The sequence below is a fragment of the Diaporthe batatas genome (genome assembly GCF_019321695.1).
Source record: "Diaporthe batatas strain CRI 302-4 chromosome Unknown Contig00006, whole genome shotgun sequence".
NCBI classification, from domain to species: Eukaryota; Fungi; Ascomycota; class Sordariomycetes; order Diaporthales; family Diaporthaceae; genus Diaporthe; species Diaporthe batatas.
In genome coordinates, this window is record NW_025408553.1 from 1435001 (window position 1) to 1447009 (window position 12009).

At 56.6% G+C, this 12009-nt stretch overlaps 5 protein-coding genes across 5 annotated transcripts; 3 read left to right on the forward strand and 2 right to left on the reverse strand.

Annotated features, from left to right (window-relative positions):
• Positions 1-933: 933 nt before the first annotated feature.
• Positions 934-2294, forward strand: KVR01_005872 (uncharacterized protein; the record flags this gene model as incomplete). Its single annotated transcript, XM_044787010.1, has 3 exons — positions 934-1309; positions 1396-1651; positions 1828-2294. Exons 1-3 carry the CDS (start codon positions 1022-1024, stop codon positions 2292-2294), a joined length of 1011 nt encoding a protein of 336 aa, XP_044644675.1. The 5' UTR covers positions 934-1021.
• A 302-nt stretch (positions 2295-2596) lies between these two features.
• Positions 2597-3084, reverse strand: KVR01_006107 (U4/U6-U5 snRNP complex subunit DIB1; the record flags this gene model as incomplete). Its single annotated transcript, XM_044787651.1, has 2 exons — positions 2597-2964; positions 3021-3084. 2 exons carry the CDS (start codon positions 3082-3084, stop codon positions 2597-2599), a joined length of 432 nt encoding a protein of 143 aa, XP_044644910.1.
• A 1745-nt stretch (positions 3085-4829) lies between these two features.
• Positions 4830-6336, forward strand: KVR01_005749 (uncharacterized protein; the record flags this gene model as incomplete). The annotated part of the gene is made up of 2 exons (XM_044781646.1): positions 4830-4967; positions 5026-6336. 2 exons carry the CDS (start codon positions 4830-4832, stop codon positions 6334-6336), a joined length of 1449 nt encoding a protein of 482 aa, XP_044644552.1.
• A 595-nt stretch (positions 6337-6931) lies between these two features.
• Positions 6932-10247, forward strand: KVR01_006195 (tethering complex subunit PEP5; the record flags this gene model as incomplete). Its single annotated transcript, XM_044789481.1, has 4 exons — positions 6932-7146; positions 7222-7596; positions 7659-8864; positions 8919-10247. The coding sequence occupies exons 1-4, from the start codon at positions 7135-7137 to the stop codon at positions 10245-10247; spliced, it is 2922 nt and encodes a 973-aa protein (XP_044644998.1). The 5' UTR covers positions 6932-7134.
• Positions 9892-12009, reverse strand: KVR01_005820 (uncharacterized protein; the record flags this gene model as incomplete). Its single annotated transcript, XM_044793934.1, has 3 exons — positions 9892-10615; positions 10685-10792; positions 10894-12009. 3 exons carry the CDS (start codon positions 12007-12009, stop codon positions 10415-10417), a joined length of 1425 nt encoding a protein of 474 aa, XP_044644623.1. The 3' UTR covers positions 9892-10414.

The following is a 12009-nucleotide window of genomic DNA, read 5'->3' on the forward strand; positions in this document are numbered from 1 at the left end:
CGGACCTATACGGAATAGGAAAGAGACAAGGCAAAAACCTGAGAGGAAGAGATATTAGGGAATGTGTTGTGCTTCCTTTTGTCCCTCAAAGCTCCAGCACTTGGTCTTTCATCTACCTCAGTATACATGTGGGACAGGAATCGAGGGAGGTATCCGAGTTGCCGGGAGGATTCACATGGCCACAAAATATCATTTCGTCATTTTCATCATCGAAAGCGCTGAAGAATGTGACAAGGAACCTGATAACCACATTTCACGACCGATTAAGTTCATGTGGATTCTTAGGATTATGGTTCACGCACTTGAAAGTAGTCGTTGTGACCTTGGGGTTGGGACCGCAGGTCTCATCACAAGGAACGTCTGCCGGCTGAGTGGCCGAATCGTGCCAAAGAAACTATTATGATAGCAAAATACAAGGCATTTTTAGTTCGTCATCGTGTAGCACAACAAATCGAGAGTGGAAATCTTCGGGGTAAGCATGATCCTTGTCCTCGGAGACTTTCTGTTGCTGCCAAATCAAAACTCCTGCACTGGCAGGACGACAGGTTGAGAACAGTCAGCGACAGACACACTTTTGGCCATCATCCGTATGATCCTTTACTAGCGGCCGCTCCGTCCGACTCATCGGGACTCGCTCAGAGGCCCGTGGGGCTTGCACTAGCGCACTCAGCAAATGTGAGAGCGGTCAAGCGGCATTTGCCATGGTGGTTCGTTCTTAATCCCCTGCATTTGCCATCTTCGGGATGCCGGACAGACTAGCCTCTGTGGTAGGTTTCAATTAAGTGCGTAGGAAGCCAGGCAGCAAGGTTTTCGGATCACCAAGAGGCAGGATGTTACGAGTTGACGGACCTAGTTAGTGGCTTATTATACACCGTAATATAAATTTCCTTCCCCGCAGGTGGTGATATCAGCAATGTCGTCGGTGACATACCAGTTGACTCAAACTTCTAGATTCAGTATTCATCACGAGTCTTCACAACTCGAAAAATCTAAATCCCACTCCCATCATATCATTTCAATCATGGCGACACCGAATTTTGCTTTTGGGGGCGGCATATTTATGGCCCCGGAATTTAAGAGCAGCGAAGATGTTCAGGAATACCTAAGCGTCCTCGAGGAGCATGGCATCAAGATCATAGATACATCTGCAATCTACGGCAAGTCCGAGCAATTTCTTGGAGAGGCAAAGGCAGCCAGTCGCTTCACGATCGATACCAAAGCCCCGGGCGCCATGAGCCCCGAGCCCTCGACCAAAGATGTCGTGGTTGCTGCCGGGAAGAATAGCTTGGAGAAGCTCCGCACTTCGCAGGTCTGTGTCTACGCCACCTGAGCAAATGAGAATTGGTTTCCCGGTCTACGGTGTGTTTTGCAAAAGGCTGATTGCGTTTACCGCAGGTCGATGTTTACTACATCCATGTCCCAGACACTCGTCTCCCCTTTGCGGAAACGCTGGAGGGCATCGACGCCCTCTACAAATCCGGAGCATTCCGGAGGTTCGGCCTTTCAAACTTCAGCCCAGAACAGACGAATGAAGTCCTACGGATTTGCCGGGAACGGGGCTTTGTGCTTCCGACGGTGTACCAGGGAAACTATAACGCCGTGGGGCGTCTGGCCGAGTCTCAGCTCTTCCCCATCCTCCGCGAGAACAACAGTAAGTGACGCCCATTGAGAAAAGTGTCAAGCATCTGTGTACCTGCGGCTTCAATACTCGAAACAGGTGTCACTGCGCTGTTCTATCAACATGCCTATATTTCAATATCGGCATGGTAGTCCGTCCCGGTGCGAAGCTCACTGGGTGAAGCAAGACAGCTGACCAACCCATGCTAGTCGCGTTCTACGCCTACAGCCCAATAGCCGGAGGGTTCCTAGCCAAGACCACAGAGGGGATTAAGGAGGGAAAGGGGCGGTGGGACCCCTCGAGCTTCCTGGGAAAACTCTCCCAAGGTCTCTATGGCAGTCGGCCCGCCATGCTCGGTGCCCTGGACACGTGGAACAAGATCGCAGCATCTGAAGGCATCCCCGCGTCGGAGATGGCCTTCCGCTGGGTGTTCCACAACTCGATCCTGGACGGGTCCAAGGGCGACGCGGTCATTGTCGGGGCGTCCAGCCCGGAGCAGCTGAGGAAGACAGTTGCGGCCGTCCGCAAGGGGCCTCTGAGCTCGGCGGTCCAGGGGCAGATCCAGGAGATGTGGGAGGGCATGAAGCATGAGGCGTTCCTGGACAACATTAGTGGGCAGTCTGAGGAGCTCATGAAGGAGTTGGGGGATATGATAAAGCAAAGTAAACAATCGTGAATGCCAGAGGGTGGAATGCAGGTCACTGGGCGCCGGGGCCCTAGAATGTCGTACTGGAGGGCTTTCATTAGCGGGTGTTCCCCGGAGAATGCTATTTGTCTCATTGCTTAGCTGTCACACACCCAAGTGGTCTATCCGTTTGCCGCCATTCCAAGCCAACAGTCTCGTGGCTGGCGAAATGATCCCGAAATTGCAGCCCATTTTCACCTCACTCGAATGTTGAAGTGGCGTCTGTCTGGGTACCCGACTCCTGCCCGACTCCAACCCGACTCCAGAATATTTGTTAGGTGTGAGGCCACAACTCAATAGCGATGTCTCGTGCTGTAATCCTTGGGGCTCACGACGAGACCTCTGCCCTTCTTGGCACCCCGAAACACGGTCTCGAGGATGTCGATGAGCTCCTGCTTGTCGTCCAAGACCCAGTTGAGCTTGTTGTTGTTACCTGTTCCGAAATCGCACATGATGTGTTTGTTGCGGAAGAAGAACATGACTGTGCAGGGGTCGTACAGCTCGTACATGTTGTTGAAATCGGGCACCCTGTCGATGTCACAGAGGTAGATGGCGGCGAAGTTCTTGACGCGGTCGGCGATCTTGTACAGCACTTCGTCCTGCCGCATGCAGTCTGAGTCATGGTCACGGCCGAAGCGGATGACGACGAGACGGTCTTCCTCTGTGATGGTCGTTAGTATGTGATGCTGAGACGGGCGGAGTCAGCGTGAGACGCACCTGAAAGAATTGCTTGGTCCACGTGCCAGCCTGATGGCAGGTGGGGAAGCACGACGGATCCCATGATGAGTCGCTGATCTTGTGGTGCGACTTTGTGTATGAGGGTATCTTGGATGAGTAAGGCTTGATGATGGATTTGCAGCGGCGATGGTAGTTGAGTATCAGGGCTGGTGGGTTGCTGATTTGAGGCTCAGCCCAAGGTCACTTTAAGGTTTGGTTGGGTAAGGTGAGTGAGTGAAGGAATGATGCAGGCAGGAGTCGGCGTGTGGGGCAGGCAGCGGCACTTCATTCAGCGGGCAAGATAGGGCGGAGGCTAGTAGATACCTTGTGCTCCAGCAGTCTACAGTACATCAGGGAGGTATCTTACCACATCTTTCTTATTCGACCCTAACCCTTCTCTCTGCCCATATGGCCATATCGGGACTATTTTGACTTTAGGCCCCTGTTCCAGTGCCTTCTAGACTCGAGAGGCTGGCCACCGCTACAGGTACGCAGTGCTCCGTACCATGCAGCGGGAAAGCGAACTTGGTCCATCACTTTGAATTCAATATTTCACCACTCAAGTAGATGGTCGTCCGGCGGCATTGGCACAGTTTAAAATGTTACCCAATCAACTGATCGTCGAGTCCTGGCGCATCAGACATTCTATCACATGACTCCGTGATGTGTGACGATCCACTTGGGAGATCAGCATTCAAGCATTTGCTCTAGCTGACACTGGGCTACCATGTTCTGCACTGCAATGACGTTTCTCTCTCCTCCCTACTTAAGTATGTTTATCGGAGTGCAACATGACTTCCTGTACAGTTTTGTCATCAAAAGCTGTACGAATGAGCGTGGTTGGCGGAACCTTCGGAAGGCAACTCCAGCTCACGCCTTTCACACGCCGGAATACTTTCGAAAACCAGATACTAGTGACGACACGACGAACACGATATGTGCATAGCAACTTCCAAGGTTGTATCTGGGCCTGCCCCTTCATTTCCTCCTTCCTTGCAAGGTCACGCCAAGCCATGGCCCAAGACCTATGCCAACCGCCCAGAAAAACATTGGATCCACTCATGCTGTAAAGTCTTCTTGGATCTCGGCAGAGCGGTTCAAGCGGGAAAGATGTCCCCGAGTTGCATGGCCCGAATTGCAGCAGACTAGGCCAAAATTAGCACAAGATGTCTTCGATACAACGCTCTTTCGCAAGCAGTGCGACCTCACCGGCCCATGGTAAAATGTCCGACGTCCCCAACAATGGGCGACTTTGGCAACTCGTGAGCTGTGGCGTGTCAATAGCGCTATCATAATATTGACAGGCATCAGGGCTGTAAGTGGTAGCAGTTCCACTCAACCGGCTTTCGACTATTCCAGGACCACTACGAAGTCGTATAACTCTGATAGCAGAGAAGGCCATGATGGCGTCTGAACGCAGCGAGCCGCCCAATTGGCCGAGGCGGGCGGGATAAATGAAGCCAAGGCAAAGCCAAGTCAAAGCCAAGATATCTACATTGAACCTTCCAGCTTATCGTAGGCTTGACCTGCTTCATCAGGAATACGCAGGTGGCATTGCTCTTTCCTTAAGAGAAGGTCACAATTAAGCCTTTGTGTGCCCAGGTGCCTCTGCAGGCGCTATCTCTGCGAGGAAGGTAAGACTCACTGCCCCGTATTGCACAATGTAGAACAACAACATCCGGAACTGATTTAAGGCAAACATTCCCTCTTCATCCTTTTGCTCGACTACGACTTCGTTCCTCACCGCATCACCACACATTCGCTCCGTCCCTTCAGTATCGGTGTTTCCTGTATTCCTAATCACCCATCATGAAGTACGCCCTGACCCTGTTGGCTCCGGCCATGGCTGCGGCTGTCTCGCTCAAGACCCTCCTTGGCGAGAGCGAAATCACCCACGAGATGTACCAGTCCGGAAGAGTTCATGACGCCGTCATGCACTACAAGATGGTATGGTCCTGCCCTTCGAGATATTTGATATATCGTCCCAAAGCTGACATAAAAACAGGACGAGTGGGAGCAACGCCGCGCCGACGGAGCATACAACCAGACCCAGCTCTTCCAGACTCTCCCTGCCCCCGTCAAGTGTGTCAACGGCCAGGCTGTTGTCGTCCCAGGCGACCGCCTGCAGACATTCCGCTGCAGCAACCTTGATCTGCAAGACTTCAAGACCCACGCTGAGCTGGGGAGCAGCAGCGGCTCGGGTTCCTCTTCCTGGGGCTGGACATCTCCGGACGGACGTGAGTTCGGTGCTATCGGCCAGGCTGATGGCACTGCATTCATCGAGATCTCCAAGGAGGGTCGGATCACCTACCTTGGTCGTCTCCCCCAGCAATCAGTCACCTCGCAGTGGCGCGAGATCCGAACGGTTAAGAACTACTTCGTGATCGGATCTGAGGCGGCGAACCACGGTGTCCAGATCTTCGACGCCCGCAAGCTCCTGACGGTCACCTCACCCAAGACCTTCAGCACCACCAGCGACATCTCGCTCTTCAACAGCCTCCCCAGTGGTCGCACCCACAATGTCGTCTCCCTCGAGGAGAAGAACTTCGCCGTTGCAGTCGGCGCACAACCTCGCACAGACAGGTGCAGGTCGGGTCTGATCTTCATCGACCTGTCGAACCCTGCCAGCCCCACGACCCCGGGCTGTGCCCCCGGTGATGGCTATGTCCACGACGCCCAGTGCCTGGTCTACCGAGGACCGGACACCCGGTACACCGGACGCGATATCTGCTACGGATACAACGAGGACACCCTCACCATCTACGACGTCACGAACAAGGCCGCCGCCACCATCATCTCCACCACCAGCTACACTGGCGCATCCTACACGCACCAAGGCGTGGTCCTGGACCCCAACAACCAGGAGTACCTTCTCCTAGATGACGAACTCGACGAGCAAAATGGCGCCGGGACTGCGGCCGACGGGTTCCCCGTCACCTATGTCTGGGACATCCGCGACCTCCGTGCGCCCAAGCAGACCGGTCAGTACAAGTCGACGGTGAGGTCGATCGACCACAACCAGTACGTGTACAACGGCCTGTCCTTCCAGTCCAACTACGGCGCGGGTCTCCGCGTCCTCGACGTGTCCTCTGTGCCCCGCGACCCGACCGGCAAGGGCATCAAGGAGGTGGCTTTCTTCGACGTGTTCCCGGATGACGACAACCAGCCCGGCGGCGGCCGAGTCGCCTTCACCGGTACCTGGTCGCACTACGCCGGATACCCGTCCGGAAACATCCTCGTCAACACGATCGAGCGTGGCGCGTACATCGTCAAGAACCCTAATGTCACTGGACAGATGAAGGGCCAGTTCGCCTAAGGAGCTCCTTGGCCGGGTTTTCCGGGAAAGTAGGGGTTGGCAACAGGCAGTGGGCAGGGAGAATCCCAAGACGTTTTCCTATACATACTTCACGACCTGTAAATACCCACGTAAATAGTATGAACTGAGTACCAAAAAAAAAAGACGATTTGACTCACTTCATCTGCTTCCCCCTATCGAGTGACTGTGCGACGTAAAAGCCCACATAGACACAGGATCCTGGCCGATCCATCCATAGTATTGGTGACTTGGGACACTGGATACGACATTTTAACGACATGGTGCAGTTGAGACGTGTACACGCTGTCAAATGGAGCCACATAAAGACCCAGTAAACAACATCGAATGTGGCTGCCCCAGGGTGGTTTCCAGCACCAGGAGAGGATGGGGCATATTGACAAAATAGAGATATTCTGAATGTTCAGGATCAAGAGTCGGGCATGAGTGTAAAGTTATGTCGGATCATCTGCGAGGCCTTGTTGATGATGAGCTGCACATGTGCACTGCCGGATTGTTGTGTAACTCGACCGTTGAGAGCCCCAGTTTGGAGCTGCATCAGGCCAAGGCTTCCAGGCTCCACACCCCTGCAGCCACTGCATCACCAGCTCGCGCCACGCTAAGGCACGGTGCCGCAGCGGGAGCTGCTGCTATCAGCAATCGCCAGGTGGGAGCTCGTCGTCACTCGTCCCCAGCACAGCCGGACCAGTCGACACCACCACCGCCACCACCTCCCCGCCTCTCGAACGACTATGCGACTGGCGCCCAGCTCGTTGTCACGGAGGCAACGATAGGCACACCATGGCTCTCTCTGTATGTCCTCAACTTGCACTGACACCCTTCCGCAACGCATTCAAGAAGGTCTAACCTCTCGCCTTGCGCGCACAGTGGAAATCCTTCGACTTCTTCGACGTCAGCCAGGTCAAGCTCGCCGACGACGACGAGACGCGCTCCTTCTTCGAAGGCCACGAGATCTCCAGCGTCTGCTCCGGCTCCGACAGCCTCTTCCTCGGCAGCTCCGACGGCCACGTGCGCATCGTCGGCCCCAGCTGGCGCATCGTCCGCAGCTTCCAGGCCCACGACAATGTCCGCATCTCGCACATGCGCCAGGTCGAGGGGACGAGCCTGCTGGTGACCGTCGGGGAGGACCTCAGCGCCGAGCCCGTGCTGAAGGTCTGGGCTCTGGACAAGCCGGTCAAGAAGACCGGCATGCCCACCTGCCTGAGCAGCGTGACCATCTACAATGGGAGGAAGCAGTTTCCCGTGCGTGACCACCCCGGGTCATAACTACAACTGGTTGCATTGCATGGCTGAAAGAGCTACAGGTGTCGGCTTTTGCCGCGACAGAAGACTTGTCCCAGATCGCCGTCGGCTTCGCGAACGGCGCTGTCACGGTCATACGGGGCGACCTGATCAACGACCGCGGCACCAAGCAACGAATCGTTTACGAGTCCGAGGAGCCCATCACCGGGGTCGAACTCCGGGTCGACGAAAGGCTGACCACCCTCTTTATCTCGACTGTATCTCGCATCCTCAAGCTGACCATCTCTGGCAAGGGACAAGGCCAGCCACCGAAAACAGTCGAGGACCAGGGGTGCGGCGTGGGATGTATGGCGGTGGATAAGAGGGACGGCAGCATTGTCGTCGCAAGAGACGATGCGATCTACTACTACAAGGCCGAAGGACGAGGCCCTCCCAAGGCATACGACTCGCCCAAGGAGCTGGTGACCGTGTTCAACCAGTACGTCGCGCTTGTGTCGCCACCAAAGACGGCTGTGAGCCCAGGGCAACTGCGCCGGCGCTTCGGCGGGGGCGCTGCGGACGCCATCTTCAACGCCTCGACCTTCTCCCTGCTCGAGCCTGACCTGAAGGTCATTGCACACACCGAGACTCTGATCTCCAAGGTGCTCGCGGTTTTCGAGCTGTGGGGTGACCTGTACACGTTGACGCAGGACGGGAAGGTCTACAAATATCACGAGAAGACGCTGCAGCAGAGGTTGGAATTGCTTTACCAGAGGAATCTCTACCCCTTCGCGATATCCCTTGCGCAGACCGCGGGTCTGGATACTCAACAACAGAATGTCATTTTCCGCAGGTACGGCGATCACCTGTATCAAAAAGGGGAGTACGATCAAGCCATGGCTCAATACATCAAGGCGATCGACAATATGGAGCCGTCACAAGTTATTAGGAAGTTCCTGGACACGCAGAGGATACACAACCTCATCGAGTATCTGGAGCAACTTCACGAGCACGGGAAAGCCACCTCAGACCACACCACACTCCTGCTGAACTGCTATGCAAAACTGAAAGATATCGAAAAGTTGGAGGCGTTCATCAAGCAACCCGGGGAGCTAAAGTTTGATCTGGACACAGCAATAACGATGTGCAGGCAAGGTGGCTACTTCGAACAGGCTGCCTACCTCGCCAAAAAGCACGGGGAAAACGACCTGGTGGTGGACATTCTGATTGAGGATCTGAAGGACTATAAGGAGGCCCTTGCCTTTATCTGGCGTCTTGATCCCCAAACGGTGAGTTCTGGCCACGTGCGCTCAGAGAGAGAATGTGACGCTGATACAGTCCAGGCTTACCCATGCCTGATGAAATATGCCCGGGTGCTCATCGAGCACTGTCCAAAGGGCTCGACGCAGATGTTTATCGATTATTATACTGGAAACTACCGCCCCAGGGTGCGCAACGCTGATACCATCGAGACCCCGGCATCAGGTGGCGGCTTCGCAGCTGGTGCAGTGAGCGCCGTCCAGAACCTGTCCAACCTTCTCCCTCTGCCATATATGAACTCGTCCGCGGTTGCCTCGCCTCCGACACAAGGGAATATAGAGCCCACTGTGAGCGATGGGGCTGTGCTGCTTGATCCAGACGACGCGCCGCCTCCAAAATACACCGCACCGCCACCCCGAACAGCGTTCTCATCCTTCATAGATCACCCTGACGAATTCATCATATTCCTCGAAGCATGTCTTGAAGATGAGAGCATATCGGAGGAGAACAAGGCCGACCTCAACACAACCCTATTTGAGATGTACCTGCACAAGTCTACAGAGGTGAAGAGCGAGCACGACCGAGAGCAGTGGGAGCAAAAGGCCAAGAAGCTCATCGAAGGCCGGGGGGCGCCTATAGAGAACTCCAATGTGTTGCTTTTGTCGCATCTCTCCGAATTCCAGGACGGAACAACCCTGGTCAAGGAGCAGGCCGGCCTCCTGTCGGATATCTTCCGCTCCTACACCTCGGCCAAAGACACGCGCGGCGCCATGAAGGCCCTGCGCAAGTACGGCCCGCAGGAGCCCTCGCTGTACCCCGCGGCGCTGGCGTACCTGACGTCAGACTCGCGGGTGCTCGACGAGGCGGGGCTGGACGAGCTGGCCAACGTGCTCAGCACGATCGACAAGGACGGGCTGATGGCGCCGCTGCAGGTGGTGCAGATGCTGTCCAAGAACGCGGTGGCGACGATGGGCATGATCAAGCCGTACCTGCACGAGACGATCGAGCGCGAGCGCAAGGACATCGCGTCGAACCGGCGGCGCGTGGCCGGGTTCCGCACCGAGACGGAGCAGCGCCGGGCCGAGATCGCGGACCTGGGCGCCAAGCCCGCCGTCTTCCAGGCCACGCGGTGCCCCGTGTGCACGCAGGTGCTGGACCTCCCCGCCGTGCACTTCCTGTGCAGGCACAGCTTCCACCAGCGGTGCCTGCGCGGCGGAGACGGCGTCGAGGGCGAGTGCCCGCTCTGCGCGCAGAACAACGCCACCATTCGGGCCATCAAGCGGGGCCAGGAGGAGAACGCCGACCGCCATGAGCTGTTCAAGGATGAGCTCGAGCGGAGCGAGGACCGCTTTGCTACCGTCGCGGAGTGGTATGGGCGTGGTGTGATGAATGTGCAGCAGAACCTGGAATAAGCAGGGCACACGGCAGGTTTTTCAGGGACAGCATGGACATTGGGGCTTCGTGAGAGGGGGATGATGGTCGTGGTAGCATGGAAGCGGGTTGGGGGTATCATCATATTGGTTTTGTTGTCTATGGAGCGTGCAGATGTATTGAAGAAATGGTATCCATCCTATGGCGATCACGTGGTGTCGCCTATGCCAAACAAGTCGTTGAACCACCGGCCGACCTGCTCTGATGCGCCGCCGCTGCCGCTGTGTGACAGGACATGCCGCCAGTCGGCGATGGTGTGAAGGTGCTGGCCCCGGAGGGCGGAGCCGTCGAAGCCGGACAGGTCGGCCTCTTGGATCTGCCCATGGCGCGCGGTGATTGTTGCGCGGAACTGCATGCCATGTCAGTCATGTATTCTCAAATCAGAGGATCCGTGTACACCCTGGATGAAAGCACCTACATCTTTTGGCAGACCCGGTGGGAGAGGTGGTCTCTCCCTGGGGTCGTCCTCGGACGGATGGGTCGAGAATGTAAACAGGGGCGTCTGGTTGTAGATCCACTCTTGGGACTGCACCACAGCAGTGATTCAGAACACATCAGCAAACAACCCACACACACGCACACACACACTCCAAAGCATCATCAACAACGCAGGACATGCCAACTCACAGTAAGCTCCCTGTAACCCCTCTGGATCATCTCATGCGCAAAGTCAGCGCCGCCGCCGAGCTCCACATCGAGATCAGCGGCGCCATACATCCCCACAAACTCGCGCCGCACAGCCGCCACGAACTCCGACACGGGCAAGCCAACATTACACACCGGGCTGCGCACGCTCTCGACGCCGCGGGCCCTCATGTACGGCTCGGCGGGGGAGCGCAGCAGGCGGCCGATGCGGGCCAGGTTGGGCGAGGCGAGCAGGCAGGTCCCGTGGTGCAGGGAGCGCAGGCGGGTGAGCTTGTAGGCGGACCCGGAGACCTTGAACGTCTTGGTGCTGCTGCTGCTGCTGCTGGTGCTGGTGTGGGATGGTGGTTGTGGTGTTGGTTGTGGTGGTGGTTGTCGGTCCACGACGATGTCGTGCCTCTCGTTGACCCGCGCCGTGGCGACGCCCAGCCCCCGCAGCGCGCGGACGACCATCTCGGCGTGCTTGTTGCGGTCGAAGGCCTGCGGCGGGCAGATGACGCTGAAGTTGACGTTGCCGGTGTCGTGGAAGACGGCGCCGCCGCCCGAGCGCCTGCGGACCAGGGGGGCTGCTGCGAACCGCCGAAGCTGGGCCAGGTTGACCTCGAGCCAGGGGTTCTGGTTGCGGCCGATGACGACGCAGGGGTCGTTGGTGTAGAGGAACAGCACCGTCGACTCTGGGTGCGAGTTTTGCAGGAGGAAGTGCTCTGCTGACAGGTTCAGATAGGGGTCGCGGCTGTGCGAGGTGTAGACCTGGACGCGGCTTGAGGCCTCTGAGGTCTGGGCGTGCCAGCTGCTGGTTGACGTTGAGGTTGTGGTGGAGGTCGAGGTTGAGTTTGAGGTTGAGATGCCTCGCCTGCTAGGAGCGGCACATCGTGAGAGGGGGGCGGCGTGGGAGCCTGCCTGGCTTTTCAGACGCCATAATGTCCGGCTCAGGGGGGCCATTAAAGCATCACTGGCTGGGGCGCAGGCTGTGTTGGGGGCTGGATATGGTCCTCCACAAGAACGAGCCCGAACATGGTGAGTGAGGACTTTGATGTCTGCAAGGTTCAATCCCGATCTGACGCTTATGTAAGCAATACCCAGGTGTGTAGTTGAGGTCAT